Here is a 23,458-nt window from a genome sequence, read left to right as displayed (position 1 = left end):
CGCGTGGGTAGGGCCAGCTTGGAGCCGCGGTGCGTATTTACAACACGCACCTGGTATCTGACAATGCTGGCGAGCCGCCGCACCGCACTTGGAAGGGCTAACCCCCACACTCCTTTTCATAACTAAAAGTGCCTTCACTTAGGGCTGCATTACTTGCAGAGGATCCATCAGGATCTAGGACTTGCTCTTCAGCTGCTTCTCTTGCCCCTCTACTGCCGCTGGTCTGGTGTGTCCCGGCTCATTAATCTATCCGTCCTCAGCAAGCTTTCTGTGCATCTCGGAGCCTGTGCTAAACTCTGGGGTTACTGCAACAACAAACGAAATGTTTTGTTCTCAGGAACTTTTATCCAAGTAGGGGAAACATTTTAAAAGCCAGCCAACTGGGGGAAGACCGTGAGTGCCAAGCGCACAGACCTATTTGCCCCTTCCCAGCCAGCGATGCTGGTCCCAGGTTGTCCCTCTATCAGGCGGCTGAGTTTCGGGTTGGGTCTCCCAGCACACTTTGCCCAGGCATCCTGACTGGCTTCTCTTCTCACTCGTTATGGCACAGCATTGGCAGGCGGATCGTTTATGCAAGTCAGGATTTTCAGTCCAAAAATTATTCCACTTACTTCTTTTTTAAAAAAATCAAAATTAGGCAGTTTTTCTTTTTAGGAAAAAATTGACTACAAACAAAAATGAAAGACAAATTTTTTTAGAAACTTCTTATCCAGGTGAAACAGAAACAAGTCTTCTGTTTCTGAAAAATGATGTTTTCTGACAGATAAATCATGCTTTAGTCTCTGCCATTCATTAGCAGTGAGAACAGCTTTCTTAAAAGGGTGAACAATTGTGATAAATTTGATAGAAATCAAAGAAGGAGGAAAACGAGGTGCTTTTATTTCCCTAAAAACTGGTGAGGTTTTAGGTGTATACACAGGTGGAAAGCTTGGTCAGGCCATGCAGCAGGGGAGAGGCCATTGGTAAAGGACACTCGTCACTGTGGACCCTGGTGTGGTTTTCCCCTGTCGTGTTTATTTCTTCACTTATCCTGTGCCAGTCGCTCTATACAGCTCGTGTTATTATTATTTCCACTTTCCAGGAGAGTCTCTGAGAGGACACATTTCTAGCCAAGGTTACATAGCTACTGAGTGACAGAGCCGGGATTCCCAGGAGGCACAAGCGATAAAGGATGTGCCTGTAAATGCAGGGGACGTAAGAGACGTAGGTTCCATCCCTGGGTTGGGAAGATCCCTCGGAGGAGGGCAGAGCAACCCACTCCAGTATCCTTGCCTGGAGAGTCCCATGCACAGAGGAGCCTGGCAGGCTATGGTCCACGGGGTCACACAGAGTCAGACAGGACGGAAGCGGCTTAGCGCGCACGCGTGACAGAGCCAGCACGCGGTCTGCGAGCCTCCGGGTCTTCAGGGCACTCGTATTAGTTTCTTGTTGCCATTCTAACAAACTACCCCCACTTTTGTGCCTTAAAACAACACAAGTATCTTATATCACAACCACCAGCGCTGTGACCGTTGACAACTGCCATGGCAACAGCTGAAAGACTGTCTACAAGGACTGAAAAGGGGTGCTCGCCCAGCCCCGGGCGTAGCATAGCCCTGTGCTCAGGTGAGTCATGAATACCCCTCCCTCTCTTCACTCAGCGCCCCCCCTTTTGCCTTGACCTTCCGTATATACATTGTGTCCCAGGCCAAGTCAGGGTGAGAAGTTGATTTTCGAACTAAGTCCCCGCTTTTCCATTCTCTGGCCGTTGAGTAAAGCTTGTGCTGTTTTAGGCTCAGCATCAGTTTCTTTTCTGATTGTGTGAATCTGAATGAAAAAAGAACCTTCCCCACCGAGGAAGAGGGCTTCAGTCTGGCTAGGACCTAAGTGGAGATGCTGCTGCTCAGTTGCTAAGTCGTGTCTGACTTTTTGTAACCCCAAGAACCGCAGGCTCCTCTGTCCTTCACTGTCTTCCAGAGTTTGCTCTAATTCATGTCCATTGAGTCGGTGATGACATCCAACCATTTCATCCTCTGTCGTCCCCTTCTCCTCCTGCCTTCAATCTTTCCCAGCATCGGGGTCTTTTCTTTGCATCAGGTGGCCAAACTATTGGAGTTTCAGCTTCAGCATCAGTCCTTCCAATGAATATTCAGGACTGATTTCCTTTAGGATGGACGGGTTGGATCTCCTTGCTGTCCAAGGGACTCTCAAGAGTCTTCTCCAATACCACAGTTCAAAAGCAGCAATTTTTCAGCACTCAGCCTTCTTTATGGTTCAACTCTCACATCCATATGTGACTACTGGAAAAACCATAGCCTTGACTAGATGGACCTTTGTCCACAAAATGATGACTATACATCTCTTTGCCTACAACCAATTTGGTAATACCCCTCTTAAAAGGACCCTATGGTCCTTTTATTGGGTCTACCTGAATAATCCAGGCTCAGCTCCCCACCTCAAGATCCTTAATCTAATCCCATCACAAAACCTGCTTTTGACATGTGAAGTGACATTCCCAGGCCCTGGAGATTCGGACGTGGACATCTGGCCTCCTGTTCTGGCATGATAGTTTTGTAGTCGGGGGTGGTTCATTCCTATCTCTGCACAGGGGTATAGCATCGTGTGAATCTGCTCTAACTGATGCAGCCACCCTCCTGATGGACATGTAGCTCTTTGGGAAGTACTTCCCCGGCTACTCTGGATTTCAAATCAACATGTATTGGAAAAAGAAAGGGAGGAACTGAAGAAACGAATTTAAACAACCACCTTTTGACAGAGCAAACACATTAGCCTCTGACCCAAAGGTGCAAGAAATGGGGTTGTGCACAGCAGTAAGTCACACTGCCCGTGGCGTTGGCACCATTACCAGCTTCCCTGAAACAAGACTTTCAAACGGCATCTGAAATTGGCAACTGAAGTTAGAAATATAATATGGAAATAAACATCAGACATTTTGATTTTCTGAGATATTGTTTTTGAAGATGAAGTATAATGCTAAGCTTTGGCGAGAAAGCCCTCATCTACATGAGTTGTACTACTAGATGTTGGTTTGATATCAAGATCCCTGGTCTCTTACCCTCACCAAGAAAAAATACTATGAAAGATAAATTTATTTCTACAAGGAAATAGAATGTAATTTCATGGATCGATTGTAAAGAAGGGTTGTGCCTGATTGATCTCTCCCACAGTGTGTCCGGAAGACAAAAAATAAAACACTGAAAAAGTATAAGGGATGCAGGGGGGAAAAACTTTCAAGGTTATATTTTAAATTTGCAAGAGCTATCTAGATGAGCTAATCAGTTAACTTCATACCCGAATGATGGCCTTTATTAACATTAAATCCAAAACAGAAAAATAAACTTTCCTCACATGTTGACCACATGTTAGATACTCTTCCAAGTACTGCAGGTGTATCAACTCACTTAAGCTTCCCAACAATCTTCAAAGCTTTGTCCTACTGTTACTACGATTCCCATTTTACAGATGTGAGACCAGAGAGGCTCAGCAACTGGCCTAAGGTCACACAGCGAAGCCACGACGTGAGTTTAGGACCCTGCTCCCTAGGCTGTGTGCTCAGGCGCTGCTTCTCAGTAGGTCTTCATGGGAGATGTTCCCGCCTGGCAGTGAACGTCTTCAATAGTAGAAAAAAGGAGAGGAAAAGTATAGATAAAAAGAAGGAAAACAGTCACCCAAGGGCCCATATATCTATTTTTCTAGTCACTTTTCTCTGTTTTTGTTCAGTCACTCAGTCATGCCCAGCTCTTTGTGACCCTGTGGACTGTAGCCCACCAGGCTCTCTGTCCACGGGATTTTTCAGGGAAGAGCACTGGGCGGGATGCCATGCCCTCCTCCAGGGGATCTTCCCGACCCAGGGATCGAAGCTGTGTCTCTTGCATTGGCAAGCGGATTCTTTACCACTGAGCCAGCAGGGAAGCCTGACTTTCTCTCTGTGCATACACACACGCATACACCAAATGAACCAAACATGCACCAAAAGACATGGCCAAAGAATTCTGTCCAAAGGATTAAAAAAAAAAAATCACCCAGGATCCCACTTGTGTAGCCCTCTAAAAACTGTACTGAAAGTGATAAATAACCTGGAGAAAACAGCTCAAGGATGATAAGCTGCTTTCCCCATTCAAAGGGATCATTAGTCCAAAGAGAGTTGCAGAGGGCACAGTGTCAGTGGACGCAGGCGGAGGTTTTGGCCTCAGAGGATTAACTTAAACTTGCTACAGATCCTTCAGCGGTGCTGACGCAAGGCTGCGTCGCACATAAGCTGGTACAACCAAGCACGGGTCACTCAAACGAGATTTTTTTTCCCCTCGGTATGTAGGTACCCACAGCAACAAACTGTCCCAGATTGTCACCCTGTATTTCGTTACCTGTTTTCCTCTTTACAGGAAGACCTGCCAATTACATATATACACACACACATTCCATGTAATATATACACACATTACGTATGTATATACTATATATATAATTGCTGGGAGCAGAGAGGAAAGTACGGAAAGGGGGAGAAACAAGGAGAGGGAGAAGACGAGGGGCCGTCTCGATTTCCACCGTTCTGCTCCCATGTTCTGCTTCCGACGCTCTCCTCACCCTGTGCCCCGTATTAAAAATAGGGGCATAACCTCAGCAACAACAGTGATGGAAAGACGACAAAGAACCACTTCTGAAGGACACATTAGGTTGTCAGGGCCTCTAGATCAGTCGAGAATGTCGACAGTTTGCAAATGATAAAAACGACACGAGCTCCTGTCCAAGTGGGTGCGTCTCAGCCGCCAGCTTTACGCCGCTCTCACCAAAGCTGCTGCCGCCAATTCAGTCCATTCCACGCACATCAGAGCAGAAATCTGACTCACAGGTTGAAAGGCAGGAAGAGACTTGCGACTTTAATCTCATCCTGTGGTTGCCAATCCTGCCTGTGCCTCTGAACCCTCTAGAAAACGTTCAGCAGTTCAGACCCCCAGGGCTCAACTGGAGGGTATTCTGGAAAGATGGGACCTGGGCATCTACGCTTTTAATAAGCAACCAAGGTAAGATCCTGGGACATCATATAATAAGAAATATATGCTTGGTCTTCATCCCTGTTCCTGGCACAGAGCTCCTAAAACTTACCTTTAAGAGTCAAGAAGATGACCTTTGTTATTGATAACAAGCCAGCCCCTTTTAACCACATTTGAGTTTATGTTAATGAGGTGATTTTGGAAAAGCCCCTCTAAGGATGGGGTTCCCGGTTGCCAGAGAAACAAGACATGTGATCAGAGGGCTAGGATTTCAGCTTCACCACCCCGGCCAATCTTCCAGGAGGGGAGAGCAGCTGAAAATTGAGGTCTACCATCAATAGCCAGCGATCTAATCAATCATGCCTACGTAGTGAAACCTTTACAAACGTCTGTGAAGACAGGGTTCAGATTGCTTCTGGGTTGATAAGCACGTGGAGGTTCTGGACGGGTGGCTTGTCCAGAGAAAGCATGGACGCTCCCCACCCCAGGGTCCCTCCCATCACCTCTCCCATCACCTCCTCCATCGGCCGTCATCGCCGAGTTGTATCTGCTTAGAATGAACTGGTGACCTGCTAAGGGGCTTCCCTGGTACCTGAGCATAAAGAATCTGCCTGCCAATGCAGAAGACATGGGTGCAATCCCTGGGTCAGGAAGATCCCCTGGAGAAGAGACTGGCAACCCAGTCCAGTATTTTTGCCTGGGAAATGCCATGGACAGAGGAGCCTGGGGGCTACAGTCCAGGGGGTCGCAGAAGGATTGGACATGACTGAGTGACTGAACAGCAACTATCTAGCAAGCATACAGCTCTCCTATGCTCTGTGAGCTGTTCTGGCAAATGACTGAACCTGAGGGGGAAGTCGTGGGAACCTCTGCTCTGTAGCCGAGCAGGAGAGAAGTTGTGGGTAAGCCGGGGACTCCCCACTTGCCACTGGCAACTTTAGTGGGAGGTAGTCTTATGATACCGAGCCCATAAGCAGTGCGAGCCGATGCTAACTCTTGGTAAACGGTGTCAGAACTGAACTGAACTGTGGGACACCCAGCTGGTGTCACAGATCCCCTTGGTATGGAAAACCCACATAACTGCTGTCAGATGTGCTGTGAGCAGCAGAGCGTAGACGGGGGAAACAGAGAGCAGCGTCTTCTCTTACACTGGGAAATTCTAGAGCTTCTGGACCAGTGCTGTGATTCATCTCCTCACTGTGCAGGGAAGGGCACTGAAGCCCAGAAACTCTCGTGCAAGTGACAGGGACCGTAACCATCATACAGTCACACAGCCAACACGCACAGGGCACTTACTACGTGCCCTGAAACGTGTGCTTTTATTACATCTGATACTTATGCTTAGGTACTGTTATTATCCCACTTCATTGACAAGGAGGCTGAGGTTCAGAGAGGTTAAGTAACTGGCTCAAGGTCACACAGCTGGCAGGTGGCAAAACCAGCAGTCTGATTCCAGAGTTCTTACCCTCAACCACTGGGACACCCTGCTCTCATATGATTTACTGATAATTTTCACATAGTAGAACTCAGTCAATTTTGATGCTTGGAATTTATAGCCTTGCTGTTGTTTAGGTGCTAAGTTGTGTCCAAGTCTTTGTGACCCTATGGACTGTAGCCTACCAGCCTCCTGTCTATAGAATTTCCCAGGCAAGAATATTGGAGTGGATTGCCATTTCCTTCTCCAGGGATCTTCCTGACCCAGGGATCAAACCTGCATCTCCTGCCTCTCCTGCATTGGCAGATTCTTTACCACTGAGTCACCAGGGAAGCCCTTATAGCCTTATGCTGCTGCTGCTGCTAAGTCACTTCAGTCGTGTCCGACTCTGTGTGACCCCATAGACGGCAGCCCACCAGGCTCCCCCGTTATAGCCTTATACTCCAGAATAAAATCAAATAGATAAGCACATTGTCCAGTTTCAACACCGCCCTCCGCTGTCTTCTGTATTTCACTTGTCTGTTTGGAATTCCTAAGTGCTGGGTAATAAGTAAGACGCTTGATCTCCTCGAGTTCTCTCATCAATTCTACGAGATAGGTATCATTATCCCCACTTTACAGATGAGAAAACTGAGGCTTAGAAAGCCACGTGGCTCACTCCAGGTCCCACAGCCAGTAAGTTCCAGGGCAGGGGTTTTAACTTTGGTCTGTTGGACTCCAAAGAACCCAACCTCCCAGTGTTTCTATTCTGTTGGTTTTCACTTATTGCTGTAAATCCTCAGACTCTTGCAGACATCATACACACCCCAGAGACTGCTGTTAAGAGTTGAATTGCTGAGATGACGGAGTCCTAACCCCAGTTCCTACGGCCCCATTTGGAAGTAGGGTCTCTGCTGAGGATCAAGTCAAGAAGAGGCCGGGGCTGTGCACAGCCCCAAGTGCCTGTGTCTGTACAGAAGAGAGAGGCTTGGACCCAGAGACAGATGCTCATAGAAGGAAGATGCTGGGAAAACCAAAGAGGGGGACTGTGTCGAAGCCAAAGAGTCTGAGGCCCCTGGGAGTCAAAGCAGAGGCAGGGGACAGTCCTTTTTTTCAAGACTATTTCTTGTTTGTTTGATGTGGACCAATTTTTTAAGTCTTTATTGAATTTGTTACAGTATTGCTTCTGTTTTTTGTTTTGGTTTTTTGGTCATGAGGCATGGGGGAGTCTTAGCTCCCTGACCAGGGATTGAACCTGCCACGCCTGCGTTGGAAGGCGAAGTCTTAACTGCTGGACCACCAGGGAAGTCCCCAGGGAACAGATTTTTTCACACACAGGTCTCTCAGAAGATCCTGACCTTGCCCACGCCCTGAATTCCCTTCCAGCCCCAGCAGAGACAATACACTGCTGTTGCTTGAGCCGTCCACTGTGTGGCGCTGTGTTTGCAGCCCCAGGAGCGACACGCGTGCCTTCCGCGCGGCTTCAGCCCCGGCATCTGCCTCACCGTGAGCAGGGCCAGCAGCCCTTCCCCATCCTCATCCCCACCCTCAGGACGAGCAGCCCGCCGGGACACTCACCTTCATCGTAGAGTTGAACAGTGCGGGCGGACGTGATGACCGGCAGGCCGTTTTGACCACACGCGTCCCCAGACGTGACCTGGAACAGAATGTGTGGCAGTATTAGCCAAGTCTTGGATGAGAAAAATCAGAAAAACTCAGGAAAGAAACTCAAGGCTACAAGGGCGCCTCACAAATTAAAGTCTCCACTTCTAGAAACCACCCTGATTTCTGTGACGCCTCAGAGAAACCAATACCCCGATCTAAAGGACAGGATGCCCGGGTTGACAAGAGCTTTGCACAGTCTATGCCTGTTCTCAGCAAGCCCCGTGAGCCCAGGCAGGACAGACCCCTCCGTACAGATGGGACTCCCGGGCAAAGGGGGGCGCTGGTGCGCCTGGTGAGGGGACAAGAGCAGGACGGGCCGGGAGGTTAACCACACCCCAGGGTCCCGCACACAAGCACAGCCTCCAGGCCACACTCTCCTCAGATTCAGGAAGTCGCCCGTTGCTACTTTTCTGCTCCATGCCCACTCCCTTCATCGAGCTGTTGCAACCCCTTTCCAATTTTAGGTCACTGCTGAATTATTTTTTTCTCTTCTGTTATTTATTGCTGACATTTAAAAAGGTTACACATATATACACATATATACTCACATGGAAAGAAAAAAAGATTGCAAAAAAAATATTTGTTACCCGATGTCATTTTCGTAATAAATGATCTCACTCATAGTTGGCATTAACTGAATATTGATTATATGCTAAGTACTTTGCATATATTGTCTTATTTTGCTAACACTATTAATAGTGTAATATATGTTAATAAGTGTAGAGAGGGAAAAAAAGCTAAAAGACGAAATATGCATCTTTTGGAAGACTTTATATTTTTGTAGCAGTTTTGTTTAAAAGAAGCTTGTGTTTGGAAGTTTCCTGGATACTAGAGTTGTGACAACCAAGAAACGTCTCCAGACACTGCCAGTGGCGAGGCAGAACCACCCACAGTTGAGAACCACTGGTCCAGACCCACTTGCACCTGTGCACCGATGGATGGGAATCAGTCACCACGGAGACTCAGGTTCCATGGGCCCCTTCCCTGCGATTTCTGGATCCCTGGGCCTTGAGTGGGGCCCTAAGAGCCTGCACTTTTAACAGCTCCTCGATGGGTTCTCGAGGTTTGCGTCCCACTGAGCAACCCCCGAGAGCAGCAACCGCCGCACCGCTCGCCCCGAGAGCCTTGGGCAGGCTCCTCCTTCTGCCGTCACCCCGACCCTCCCGACCAATAGCTAACGATGCAGAGAGCGTAACAACACCACCTTGTGAGTGTCTGCTTCCGGGTCATTCTCTTGGTCTTCCACTCTTTGGGGAACACTCATTTGGTTACCCATTGTTCCTGCAACAGAGAAAAAGAGAGACTCAGAAAATTAAAACCCAAGAGAAACGGGAGCCTCACTTCTGCATACAAAACTAAGATGCAGAGACCTGCCCAGTCACTGTGGGCGTATTATCACAAGTGCAGGGAGACCAATTGCTCATGTCTGTTTTGAGGAATGAGGGAAGATTTGGGGCTCGTGAATTCAACAGAATTAAAGTCAAATGCAGGAGCTTCACTGTTGGTGCAGCAGTTAGAACTCCACACTTGAGCTGCAGGGAGCACAGGTTCTGTCCCTGGTCGGGGAACTAAGATCCCACAAGCTGTGTGGCGTGGCTAAAAAAAAAAAAGTGTAATAAAGAGTTTGGTGGTTTAGTCGCTAAGTCGTGTCTGACTCTTGTGACCTTATGGACTGTAGCCCGCCAGGCTCCTCTGTCCATGGGATTCTCCAGGCAAGAATATTGGAGTGGGTTGCCATTTCCTTCTCCAGAATAGAGTTTGGGAACCTAATAAAGAGTGGATACATGTGTATGTATAACTGATTCACTTGGCTGTACAGCAGGAGGTAACGCAACATTGTAAACCCACTATACGCCCATAAATTTTCTCAAAATCGATTTGTTTTTGGCTGTGCTGGGTCTCTGTTGCTGCACAGGCTTTCCTCTAGTTGTGGCTTCTCCCTGCAGTGACTTCTCTGGGGCAAAGCGTGGGCTCTGGGGCATGCAGGCTTCGGCAGCTGTGGCTCATGGGCTCGGCACTTTCAGCTCCCTGTCTCTGGGGCCCGGGCTCAGTAGTTGGGGCACACGGGCTCGGCACTTTCAGCTCCCTGTCTCTGGGGCCCGGGCTCAGTAGTTGGGGCACACGGGCTCGGCACTTTCAGCTCCCTGTCTCTGGGGCCCGGGCTCAGTAGTTGGGGCACACGGGCTCGGCACTTTCAGCTCCCTGTCTCTGGGGCCCGGGCTCAGTAGTTGGGGCACACGGGCTCGGCACTTTCAGCTCCCTGTCTCTGGGGCCCGGGCTCAGTAGTTGGGGCACACGGGCTCGGCACTTTCAGCTCCCTGTCTCTGGGGCCCGGGCTCAGTAGTTGGGGCTCACGGGCTCGGCACTTTCAGCTCCCTGTCTCTGGGGCCCGGGCTCAGTAGTTGGGGCTCACGGGCTCGGCACTTTCAGCTCCCTGTCTCTGGGGCCCGGGCTCAGTAGTTGGGGCACACGGGCTCGGCACTTTCAGCTCCCTGTCTCTGGGGCCCGGGCTCAGTAGTTGGGGCACACGGGCTCGGCACTTTCAGCTCCCTGTCTCTGGGGCCCGGGCTCAGTAGTTGGGGCTCACGGGCTCGGCACTTTCAGCTCCCTGTCTCTGGGGCCCGGGCTCAGTAGTTGGGGCTCACGGGCTCGGCACTTTCAGCTCCCTGTCTCTGGGGCCCGGGCTCAGTAGTTGGGGCTCACGGGCTCGGCACTTTCAGCTCCCTGTCTCTGGGGCCCGGGCTCAGTAGTTGGGGCTCACGGGCTCGGCTGCTCTGGAGCGTGTGGGACCTTCCTGGACCAGGGATGGAACTTATGTTTCCTGCATTGGCAGGCGGGTTCTTTACCACTGAGCCACTAGGGAAGATCCCTAAGATTTCTTTAAAATGCAGTCCCAATTTTCAACTGTGTTTCATTTCTGGGGGATTATTATCATCATGAAAAACATATTCCACATAGGTATCATTTTCGTCCTCCTTAGCCAGTCACAGCTATTAGATCAAGGAGATTTTAGAATGCAGACAGTTAAAATGATACTTCTAATTTTTAATATTCTCTGATCCTCAAACTAAATTAAGTCCTCTGTTAAAACCTCTTGAGCACAGGCATTTTTTCATGGCACTTAGCACTACGTGTTACATATGTATCTATCATATATGATAGATATCTATATTTATATATATCTATTTGGCTATATTTTCATTCATTTACTGATTCACCAAATGTACGCTGAGCACCAGCTTTGCACCATATGCTGAAGCAGACACCAGGGTTGCAGCTGTGAATTAAACAGATGAGCCCCTTTGACTTCATGGAGTTGAAATCTGTTGGGTGGACAGTCAGTAACAGACAGTAAATCCACACATCAGGCCACATCTGATAGCTCAAGGCAGGACGTGCAGTGGTGGTGAGCACAGACCAGGAACAGGACAACCTGGGCTTGAACGCTCTCCCTGCCCCTTGCTGCTGCGTGTCCTTGGATGAGTTAATTAGCCTCTCTGTGCCTCACAGGGCTGCTACAAGTACACAATGAGTTAATGCTTGTAAGGTGGTTAGAACAATGCATGGTTCTTTGTAAGCAATATAGAAGTGTTTGCTAATCCAAACACCTATGGTTCAATGCTATGAACAAGAAGGTAATAGGTAACATATCTATTATTATATATGAACATTAACGGGGGCACAGAAGAGGGCAGGAAGCGGCAACACTGGGTAGGATGGTTCTGAATGAAGTACAACTGATCCAGACTTAACTCTGAGGGCAATACAGAACACTTGACTTCCATCCCCCGTCCCCAGTAGCTGTAAGCACCGAGAGGGCAGGGACTGTCTCTCGTTACCCACCATTATAGCTCAGCAGTGCGTCTGCACTGATCAGGTGTCAAATTATAACTTATTAGTTGAGTGGAGGGAATAATTATTAGTAACAATCTCTCACCCCGAAGCACTGAACTAGGCCCTAACCCACGTTATCCCTAAGCCCTTCAAGAGCCTCACGACAACACTAACGACGAGAGTTCACAACTGCTCACACGTCCTCAGCTCCAAGCGCTGCTTTCCCAGAGCGCATCCCGCGGCGTCTCGCGTGGCCCTGCATGCCCGCGTGAACAGGTGTCACCGTCAGGTCACTCTAGCCGAGAGGAAGCTGAGTCACGAGGAGGTGAAATCGCCTTCCAAAGATCAGCTGGTTAAAGACGGCAGAGGGAGATTCCTGCACAGGCTGCCTCTGCTCCAGCCTCTGGGATGTTCCCTGCAGAATTCCCTTCCCCTGGAAAGGAGGGCACTGAGGCTCCCGAACGCGCCCAGGACGCACATCCAGAGAAGGGCCGCGTGAGGTCTTGACCCGGAGGACGTCTCTTCCGGAGGCGGGGCTCTTCCAGTCCCTCTGCTGCCTGACTAGTGAAAGCCGCTTTTTCACGCCCACAGTGATTCCAACGTAGCCCTTCTCCAAAGACCTGGCTGCCGACTCATCAGCCTGCTGGCTTTTGGAATAACAGCCAGGGATTTTAATTCCTGGCCAAACGCAGCCAATGCATCTCCAAGGATTTCCATGGGAGGAGACTTGAGTAATCAGAAATTTGGGGGGCCATAAAAGGGCTTTCTTGGGGGAACCTGCCTGGTAGATATCAGAATCGGGATTTTATGTATTAACCACAGATCATTACAACAGGTAATAAAGCTGGACAGTGCTAAAACGTACAGGACCCCAGTTATGTTGCAATATTTTCTGTTTATAAAATCCAAGATATCCATACTCCCAATAGGCCATCGCTTCATCTATAAATGGGATACTACGAAAATAATATTGAATATTCAAGGCCAGGGTCAGCAAATGACAGCTGGGGAACAAATCCAGTTCACCGCCTGTTTTAGGCTGGCCTGTGTGCTGAGAATGGGTTTTACACTTATAAAGGGTTGGGGGAAAAAATCAGAAGAATCATAGATTGTGACACATGAGAATTATATGAAATTCAAATTGTGGTATCCATAAATAAAATTCTATTGGAAGACAGCCATGTCATTTATCTATAGTCTACCTACAGCTGCTTCATGTACTGAGGCAGAGTTGAGGCATTTCAACAGAGACCATATGGCTGCAAAGCCTAAGATATTTACTGCCTGGCCTTTTCTAGAAACTTTATAGGTTTTGCTCAACATCAGCCTCGGTAACATATACTCATTTTGCAAATAATGAGATTGAAGCAGCTGAGAGATTAAGTGTTGCCCAAATTAAGACTGACCAGGAACTGAACCCACCGTGTATAAAAATAATGACAACTCTAACAACCATAGTAATGATGAGACAGTAATAGTAGGGGCTTCTCTGGTGGCTCAGTGGTAAAGAACCCGCCTGCCGGTACAGGAGACACGGATCTGATCCCTGGTCCAGGAAGATCCCACGTGCTTCGGAGCAGTTAAGCCTGTGCGCCACCGCTGCTGCGGCGTGGGCTTTAGAGCCGGGGAGCAGCAACTCCTGGGCCCATGAGCTGCAGCGACTGGAGCCCTCACCCCGAGAGCCTCCGCTGCGAGAAGCGCCTGCGCCGCATCTGGAGAGCAGGCCCCTCAGGCAACCTGAGAAAAGCTTCGCACAGCAAGAGACACCTGGCACAGCTTCAATAAATAATGTTACGTTTGAACGATAGTAATATTAATAAAAATAATGTAGTTTAGTTGCTAAGTCATGTGTTAGTCGCTCAGTCATGTCTGACTCTTTGTAACCCCATGGACTGTAGCCCGCCAGGCTCCTCTGTCCCTGGGATTCTCCAGGCAAGATACTGGAGTGGGGTGCCATGCCCTTCTCCAGGGGATCTTCCCGACCCAGGGATCGAACCTGTGTCTTCTGCTTTGGCAGGCGGATCCTTTACTTCTGAGCCACCAAGGATGCCCTGATATAATAATAACAACAAATTTGGTGAGTGCTCATCACCTGCTGGGAAACTGTCCTGAGAGCTCCACGTGCCGTAAATGAATTTACTCCTCACAACAAACCCACAAGGCAGAGGCATCATCGCTCCAGTTTTACAGATGAGAAAACTGGAACTCGCAGGTGAAACGCCTCAGCTGACCAAGGCCATTTGCAAAAATGGATACACAGTAGATGATGTCTCCATCTAAATCTAGCTTTTTCAAAAGTAAAAATAATTTACTAATGGGCTTATAAACTTTCAAAGCTCTATTATTCAATTTACATTTAATCCAACTTGAGAGGTAACTTCAATTAAAATGTTTGAGATTATGAAAAATCTTTGCCCTGAGAGAGGTGTGTGCAGACAGGACAGAAACTTTCAACCCGAAAGCGTCTGAGTTCCATATCCCAGCCGTTGCAGGTTTTAAGGCGCCTCTCCGGCAGTGTCGAGGCCAAATGGCCTGAAAGAAGGAAAATCCATTTGCACGTCTTTTGCAGGGACAACTTGGACTCAGATAACATTGGTTTCCGCCAGCAGTTACAGAATATGTGTTGTGAACTTGCTTCTGCCTTTCAAATTTTGCAAGGGGCCCGATTTCCATGAGACGAAAACAGGCGGTGACTGCCACCTATCGGTCAACGTCAGTATTGGCCGAAGCAAACGCTTTGGGCCTGCGGTGCATGCGCTCAGTCCTGTCGGACTCCGCGACCCCATCGGCCGCAGCCCGCCAGTAAGGCCAAAATGTCTGGGGACATCAAAGGAAATGCTTTCACGTTCAGCAATTAAACCTTTCGTTCAAGGTTTGCACGAGCACGGCAAGTCCTTTTGTACCCCAAAGATGTTGCTGCTGTTTTCAGTCGCTCAGTCGTGTCCGACTCTTGCGACCCCATGGACTGTAGCCCACCAGGCTCCTCTGTCCATGGGATTCTCCAGGCAAGATACTGGAGTGGGCTGCCATGCCCTCCTCCAGGGGATCTTCCTGATCCAGGGATCGAACCTGCGTCTCCCACACTGCAGGCAGATTCTTTACCGGCTGAGCCACCAGGGACACCCACCCCAAAGACGGTACAACTAATAAGGTCGTAACGTTGATCACAGCTGACTGGGGATGTGCCAGTGCTGAGACCTCTAGGTGGAGAGCAGTGCTGTCAAATAAGGCTGTGGGCTCGTGGGCTCTGGGGACTAAACACCCAGGTGCGAGTCCCCACTCAGCCACCTACTGAATGAGTGACACCGGCAAGTTACCGGGCCTCCCGGGGCCTCAGCTTCCTCTTCTGTAAAATGGGGATCATCAGGGCACACACTCTAGAGGTCGCTGTGAGAGTTCAAGGCACTAATACATAGAAGGTGCCGCAAACAGGGTGTGGCACGTGGTGAAGGGGCGCCCTGAAGGTTCTTCATGATTAGAAGTATCACCTTGATCATCACTGATACTCCCAGAGTTGTCTGACACAAGCAACTAAAGAACTGGGCAGCACTTCTGATTCCCGTGATCACCTCACGGTCAGGCCGGCATCCTGGATCTGTATTTTCAGCAAGTGCACACAGGCATGGGGGCTGTGACAGAGAGCAGCCCCCAGGATGTCCTGGGGATGAGGACATTCTGGGGAGGCGGGCCTTTCCTGTTACAGCCAGGGAAGTCCTAGGCAAGCCAGGATGAGTCGATTACCCTGAAAGCCGTGTCAGGGACTCTGTGTGGCAGGAACCCTTTTTATCCCCATTTAGCAGATGGCAAAGCTGAGGTGCAGGTGGTCCAGACTGGACCATTCCTGTCTGTGATGAAGCTTCCTCCAGTCTCCAACAGAGGAGAAGAATAAATCAGATGATGAGTTTTATCCATCAAGAAAAACATATTCTTTGAAAGAGCTCAGTTTTTATTTTGGAAAAAAAAAATTGAAGGTGGTATCAAAACGCCCTTTAATGACCTGATGGTGTGCATAGTTTTGTTCTTATGAATGTTCTTTAATCTGATATTAAGCACGAGTCTCCATATGGCAGAGAGGCTTGTTTTTGAAATTAGACTCAAAGACCTAGCATTTGGAGAACGTGGGCTAGGTCTTTGGCTGGGGGTCATTCAGATGAGAAAGTCTCCCTACTTCTCCATTTCCCAGCTCTGTTACTGAGGCCAGTCTTCACACTGTTACACATTCCAACCTCATGGGAGATTTCAGTCCCTGTGTCCAGGCCCCGCCAGACCCATCCCGTCGGAACCCCTGGCTGGGGCCCGGGCATCAGAATATTTTCAGGATCTCCGGGTGACTTCCATGATGGCGAGGGCTGAGAGGTGCCATCCTGGACATTTTGGGCCAGGGACTCCCCCAGATGCTGGCTCCCCTGGTACATAGAACCAAGGACCGGATTCTCAGAGAGAGGAAGGGCACTGGCTTTCAACGTCCACAAATCACAGCCATCTCAGCAAGTCTGAAGATGTTTGCAACCCTTTCAAAGCACTTTTTTTTTTTTTTGGCCAAACTGTCCACGTGGCATGCAGGATTTCAGTTTCCTGACCAAGGATCTGAGCCAGGCCGCGGCAGCGATGGTGACATATCCCAAGCACTAGGCCAGCAGGGAACTCCTGAGCTGGGTGTTCTTGTTGTCCCCACTTTACGGATGCATCACGTGGGTCCAGAGAGCCTGACTTCCTTGCCTAAGACCAGGCTATGAGCTGAATTATGTTCCCCTCCAAATTCACATGTAGAAACCCTAACCCAGCATGACTGTATTTAGAGACAGACTAGAGGAAGTTATAAGGGTGGGGCTCTAATCCTAAGGATTAGCAGCCTTATTAGAGAAAACACCCAAGAGCTTGTTTTCTCTCTCTACCACGTGAGGACCCCACAAGAGGTCAGAGGTGTGAGGGCTGCAAGTGAGGAAAAGAACTTCCACCAAAACCAGAATTAGTTAGGATCTTCATCTTGGATTTATTAGCCTCTAGGGTTTCGGGGAAACAAATATCTGTTGTTCAAGTCACCCAGTCTGTGGGTTGCTTGCTTGTTTTTTTTGTTACACTGCTTAGTTGACTAATACAGATCATCACCTAGTAAGAGGGAGCATCAGGACTTAACCCTTAGCAGCCTGGCTCCACAGTTCATGCTCTAAACTTTTTCTTACTCTTACTATCTCCTCTACCATGTAAGTTATGCTAAATTTTATTAAGTATTTGCATATAATGTAATACAGCATAGACTATAAAATATTTATTGCATATCTGTTTTTACAATGAGAAATCAAAAACATAAATAGTCAAGCCAGACCTAAAGTGAATAAAAAATTGAAAAGTCATCAATAATCTTTGGAAAGATTTAGCCCAAGGGCTTGGCAGCAGTCGGATGAGAAAACAGTTCTTGCTGTTTATTTCACTTATTAGTGTTGTAATCCCTCTAGCTCTGTTTTGACCCACAAGTGAATTGGCCATTCAGGGAAGTTTCTTTTGCATCTCTCCTCCTTTACTCCAGGGATTGGTGTTCATGGGGCCTTCTTTAATGTACTTAATCAATTAATCAATTTTAGAGGGTTTTAACTGAATGACTTTGACAAGTAACATTTATAAGTTTAAGGCGCAACATGTTTTACTTTGATACATTTATATATTGTAATATGGTTGCCAATGCAATGATATTAACCATATGATGCAATTAAATGTCTATATTCATTTCCTGTGCCTTCAGTCTCTACTACTCCTTACAAGTTCCTTCCCTTAAACACCCTTCCTCTTATCCCCGCCCACCCCTCCCACCACTGACTCTTCATTGAGTTACAAGTTAATGATATGTCCTCCTTCTCCAAACAGATCAAACACCAAACATGGTACCAGCTGCCCTAGAGAAAGAGCGTTTCTGCAGCGGCCACTGTCAGATGGAGGAGGAAGTCCTCAAAGGGTGCGCTGGTGACAGAGTTAGTCACTGGGTGAACGGGAACACCTTTGATCAGTGCAGTGGAACGTAGGTAAACTGGCGACCCTTCTCACCACCCACTGAGGGCGGTGCCAACAGGAGCAGGCTGGCATGCCCAGCAGAACAAGCCCTCTGCCCCCAGCTCCAAAGACAGCCTCAAGGTGAGTGACGAGAACAGATGTGCAGGGCCCCGTGGTCCTGCACCGTGACGCGGGCTGCTGTGTGCAGACAGGGCTGAAAGCCGTTCCTCTCTGCGCCCCCAGCCCTGCGCCCAGAGCCCTGGTACGTGTGGGTTCAGGGCGAGGGCCTCCTTATCAAAGCGCTGCTGAGTGTTTGAGGAGACCTGGGAATTGAGATCCTGCTACTGGAATGCTTTCTTGTGTTCGCATCCCTTTACCCATCGCGGTTCCTAGAAGCCTCGGAGCTCAGTATCTTATCCCGGGTGTTGCCCCAAACATCTTTAGGCTAATAGTGATGGCAGGTAACATTAGCCGCAGCCTTACTATGAGCTTGGCAGGGTCAGGAGTAGGGTGGGGCAGGAGAGGCGTCAGGGCGCAAAATGCAAGGAGGCGACCCCTTCAAGGTTGGGCAGGTACCGTGGGCACCTCAGAGTGAGTGCCTCCCCGCGTTGCCCTGCAAGGAGCCCAGCACCGGGCACTTGACTTCCACTGTTTGCGTTTTCTCTTACAGCAGCCCGTTATCCCCCCATTACACAGATGAAGAGACTGAGGCTTAATGATGCAAGCCCCTCACCCTGAGAATGTAAACTCCGTGGGGGCAGGTACCCCACTTATCCTGCTTGCACGAGTGTGCCCTCAAGTTATATCTGCTGATTTAATGGATAAAGGAGAGTAAAGTAACCCTGATCAGATAGGAAGCTCTGGTGAGGCAGAGCTAAGGTTGAACCTGGTTCCACAGGACTAAGGCATTCAGACCCTTCAGGCTGCCCAGCCCAGCTCTGGGCAGCAGGAGAGGCTGCTGACACGGTGACTCTCCACCAATGTTTGAGCCGCCAGCGGCTCGGGCAGGCCTGCAGGAGCGGGCCCGCCCTCCCGGGCCTTTCCCAAACCTCCCTGTGCATCCCCGTCGCCACCAGAAGCCAGACAGGATGGGTTCAGCCAGGCCCGGTTCTCTCCTGAAGCACATGCCTTTCCCTACAAAGACAACCCTTCCCGAGTTTCAGAACCCTTTGGGAAAAAACAGCCACCCTGATTTGGGACTCCTTCAGTTGAAATCCATGTTGGCAGGGCCCTCCCTTGGTTTTAATTTAGGGGCAGAGCAAGGATCTATATGGCTTCCCAGGTGGCTCATTGGTAAAGAATCTGCTTACCAACGCAGGAGACACAGGTTCAATCCCTGGGTCTGAGAGATTCCCCTGGAGAAGGAAATGGCAACCCACTCCAGTATTCTTGCCTGGGAAATCTCATGGACAGAGGAGCCTGGAGGGGTACAGTCCATGGGGTCACAAAGAGTCGGACAGGACTGAGTGATGGAGCATGCGTGTGCACATGCGCACACACACACACCCCCCTGCCCCAGGATCTATACACTCCTGGCCTCTAAGGCAGCTCAGCTCTAGCAGGGCATGATGAGAGTGGGGTCAGATGCCTCCTGGTGAAAAATTTAAGGGGGTTCCAGAAAACTCGGCCATCAAGATTAAATAGTACATATATACATTTCAATAATATATTATCTTAAAAAAACAGAATTAATGCTGGGAGTGGTTCTTTACAAAATGTGTGGTTACTTGGTTCATTGTGGATGTTTTCACATTCATTGAGAAATTTAAAAATATTGCTTTAAAATATAATTTATCTCAAAGATGGAGTTTTTTGGTGTCTCTTAAATTCTGCCCCCAAGGAGAGGACAGAGCCTCACTCATTGTTGGGGGCCAGAGTGAGGTACTCCGCCCATGGCAAAGGTCATGAGGAAGGAGGCTCGACATACGCAAAGGCGGGATCGAGCCTCAGGAGTCCCCCTGGAAATCCTCGAGCATCTACCCCCATAACCAGAGCCTGCCTACTTTACTACTTTGTGCTCTCACCTACACCTCTGACTTTACGGGGGGCTGTCCCCCACCACCTCTTTCGGAGAAGGAGTTAACCTAGAGCTCCAGTTAATAAAAACTCCTGGGCGTGATAAGAGTGTTTTAACCTACAAACTCCTCTGAAGGTTCTCTGGCCTGCCTGACAGGCTTGTCCGGCCACATGTGATTGCTCACAGCCTCCCAACCGTGAGAGGCACGAGATGCTTTAAACCTTCTAAAAACAGGTTCCTTAGAAAAGTTAGAAAACTATTAGTATAAGTATAATGGGCTGATTAGAAATTGTGTTGATGAAGGGTTTTTCATTTGTTGAGCCAATGTTTGTTGCTAAATCTCCATATCCCCTGCCCTTACACACATTAATGAATATATAGAAGAAATAAGTATTAACCTTTGATATTAATCACGTTAGACCTTAGGCTAAGTAAATTCTTTCCTTAACTAAAACCCACTACACCCTCATCCTATAGGAATGTAACTTTATTTGGGTGGCGTCTGTTTTAAGAATAATCACCCCTGGAGAAATAAGTGTCCTGGTTGACTGACCACTGTCACAAGGAGAGGGTCATAAATTGTCAGCAGGCCCCCTGGCCAGAAGATGATGTAACACCCCTAAGACCTCTGTATACATTTGTATGAAGCACCTGACTTTGATAAAAGTCAGGACTGCTGACCCCGCGTGACTTTTGCATAACATCTCAGTGTATAAAAGTAGACCATGGAAAATAAAGAATTGGGATCAGTTTCTCAAAATACTGGTCTCCCCATGTCACTCTCTCTCTCACTCTGGTTGAGTCTCCATCTGGAGCACGGAACCCGCCATGCTTACTAATTTTGCCTGGGCTTCTAAGATCCGACCGAGGAGGCCTCAGTGTCTCCTCTCCTTCGGGAGAACGGAAGGACACCTGCGGCCTACGTAAGTGGTGCAAACTTCTTGTCTTGAAGTTTTATTGGTCTCCCGCGTAAACCAAGCTACTCAGCCTCTTTTCTCCACTGAATTTTCCTACTGAGCTATCCTCATTCTATTACTCTTTATATCTTTGATAAAATATTTAAATAAATAGGTCGCCGACGCCATCCCCGCTTCGAATACCCTGGATCAGCCGGGGCTGGACCCCGGCAACTCATCTCACTGAAGTCGGCTCTGACGGGAGCTCAGTTTCACAGCTTCCCTTCCGTGAGATCTAGGAGTCCCTGCCCACCCCTCCGCAACCTCATTTTCCTAATATCACATGGAGATGATGACAATAATAAAAATAACAGTTAATGCTCATTAAGCACATCGGTAGGTGTTCCCTGCCTTGGTCCCTCAGCCCTCGTGGACGTCACTTAGATCTCGAGACTATTAACTTCCTGTTTTACAGATGAAGACACTAAAGCTCAGAGAATGAAGTCACCCACCCCAGGGCACCCAGCCGGTCAGTGGTGGGATTGAGACTGGATTGGGCATCATTCGGGCTCCAGACCACCTGCTCTCTCATCACCATGGCTGTTCAAGGCAGTAAATGGAGTTTCTGAAGGCAGTGCAGATTTCCGGAGTCTGCTGTTGGGATCTGAATCCTGCAGGTGCCTCCAGGGGAGGTCTTGAATGTCAAATAAGAATTTATGTCAAGAGCCAGATTCACAAAAGTCCCTGGGGAAGTCCTTCTCCCCGTCTCCTTCACCTCCTTAGACTTCCCCTAGACACAGACTCAAAGTTGGCTCTGCACTGGGGGACTGTAGTTCTGATGGCGGTCCCCCAAGCACACAGCATGCCCCTCCATCCACTTGACTCTCCCCCTAAGGTTTACACTTGAAATGACACGCAATGGGTCCATGCAAATAGGAGTTATTCCTGCTGTTTTGAACTCAACACTACCCACATTATCATGTAGTCCTTGTATCCTTTTAGAAAGGGCTATCTTTGGGTCCATTTCACAGATGGTGAAACTGAGGCCCTCGCAGACCCAACACCACACAGTGACTTACTGGCAGAGCCAGGGTCAAGCTCAACCCTCTCTGGCCTCTGGCTTCCACAATTCATCGCCTGCAAATAACAAAAAGAACAAACTCTCCGGCCACGCTGAAAAGATCTGGAAGCAGTTACCTGCAAGCCCCCGGTGGGAGTGTCTTCTGTCCTCGGGTATCTCCTGGAGCTGCTTCTGCGTGGAGTGCTGTGTGTCCCGCTGGTGCTGCCCAGTGCCAGGCTGTCAGCTGAGCCCAGCTCCTTGCCCTTTGCTTCCTCGTCCGGAGCCTGCTGGCTGAATACACAGAGCAGGGCAAACACAAGCCTGGGTGGAGCTCGCCTCTCCCGGACCGCCCTGCAGGAGCAGGTTCTCTTCCTGGCTCGGGGGCTGGCCTCGCCTCTCCCAGAGAACCTGAGCCCCCGATTGCTCTTGTGCTGACGCCTGCCTGGCCCCACGAGTCCTGTCCTCACCGGCCGCGTCCACTCAGGCTGACCCGGGCAGCTGGCTCCCTTCCCCAGTGACCACGGGGCCTGGGGAAAGCCGGGAAAACACGTCCTGTGAGGTTTTGCTGCTCTGCTTGCCTTTCACCTTCATTCTTTCTGGGACACCACGGAAGGGGGAGGAAACACCATCTCACCCCCCACAGCCTCCAGTCATGTAAACATCCCTCCCAAAGGCCTGTGGGTACTGGAAAGCAGGTAACATAAGGGTGGTTTACTGCTCTGGAGACAAGGCCTGGCACTGGAAAGGGCATTCTTCTTTTCTGCAAGCTAGAAATTCAAGACAGGCCATTCGATGTACTTAATTCCAGCAAGGATATTTACTACAACATCTTGGAAAGACACATGCACTACAATAGGAGAGCATAAACAGAAAGATAACCAGGGACTTCCTCGGCGGTCCAGTGGTTAGGACTCCACACTCCCAAGGAAGGGGCACAGGTTTGATCCCTGGTCCAGGAACTAAGATCCCATAGGCCACATGGCCAAACAAAAACAAAACGCTAAGCTGATAGTTACACAACTCTGTAAATATACCAAAAATCACTGAATTATGCAAGTAAGGCAAGTGAATTGTATGGTATGTAAGTTATAAGTCAATTTTTAAATTTTTTAAAAAGATAACCAAAGAAGGCATCACCAACTCAATAGACATGAGTTTGAGCAAGCTCCAGGAGTTGGTGATGGACAGGGAAGCCTGGCGTGCTGCAGTCCGTGGGGTCTCAAAGAGTCAGACACAACTGAGCAACTGAACTGAACTGAACTGAACAAAAGAAGATAGAAACATGAGAGTGGGTACGTTGAATGGGAGTAAGAGCACTGGCGAGTGTATGTCTGGGCTTATAAACTTGCTCAGATGTGGCTTTGAGCTTCCTAACAGCCAGTGCAAAAAGGGAAACATGGTGAGTTATGTTGTTCAGTGTTCTTGAGAAAACACTCCAGAGAAATAAAACTAGTAATTACGTGGCTTTGTTCATTAATATATGCATCCCAGCACCGTCATGAATACTTGTCAAGCACCAGCTGTATACAGGCCTGTGCTTAGAGGCCCTGCCCCACCCTGCCCAGGCTCACTACAATTAAACACAGAGTACTGAAG

General features: G+C 48.9%; 1 protein-coding gene across 14 annotated transcripts in view; it reads right to left on the bottom strand.

Moving 5' to 3' along the window:
* Positions 1-22,097, bottom strand: part of BCAS1 (breast carcinoma amplified sequence 1) — a 99,499-nt gene extending 77,402 nt beyond the window's left edge. For 2 of the 14 annotated variants that reach the window (XM_027558231.1, XM_027558230.1), the window contains exons 1-3: positions 22,000-22,096; positions 9,275-9,351; positions 7,984-8,062 (exon numbers count right to left, since the gene is read on the bottom strand). In XM_027558231.1, the coding sequence (XP_027414032.1) occupies positions 7,984-8,062; positions 9,275-9,346 (151 nt within the window). In that variant the 5' untranslated portion in view covers positions 9,347-9,351; positions 22,000-22,096. Of the gene's footprint in view, positions 1-7,983; positions 8,063-9,274; positions 9,352-12,101; positions 12,388-21,999 lie in introns of those variants that run through there. The other 12 variants (XM_027558225.1, XM_027558238.1, XM_027558233.1 and 9 more) reach the window with 10 other exon arrangements.
* Between the last annotated feature and the right edge of the window lie 1,361 nt (positions 22,098-23,458).

Source organism: Bos indicus x Bos taurus, chromosome 13 (assembly GCF_003369695.1).
Source record: "Bos indicus x Bos taurus breed Angus x Brahman F1 hybrid chromosome 13, Bos_hybrid_MaternalHap_v2.0, whole genome shotgun sequence".
In the NCBI taxonomy this organism is placed as follows: Eukaryota; Metazoa; Chordata; class Mammalia; order Artiodactyla; family Bovidae; genus Bos; species Bos indicus x Bos taurus.
The sequence above is the reverse complement of the archived record's forward strand: the minus strand, read 5'-3'. Positions and strand labels throughout refer to the sequence as shown.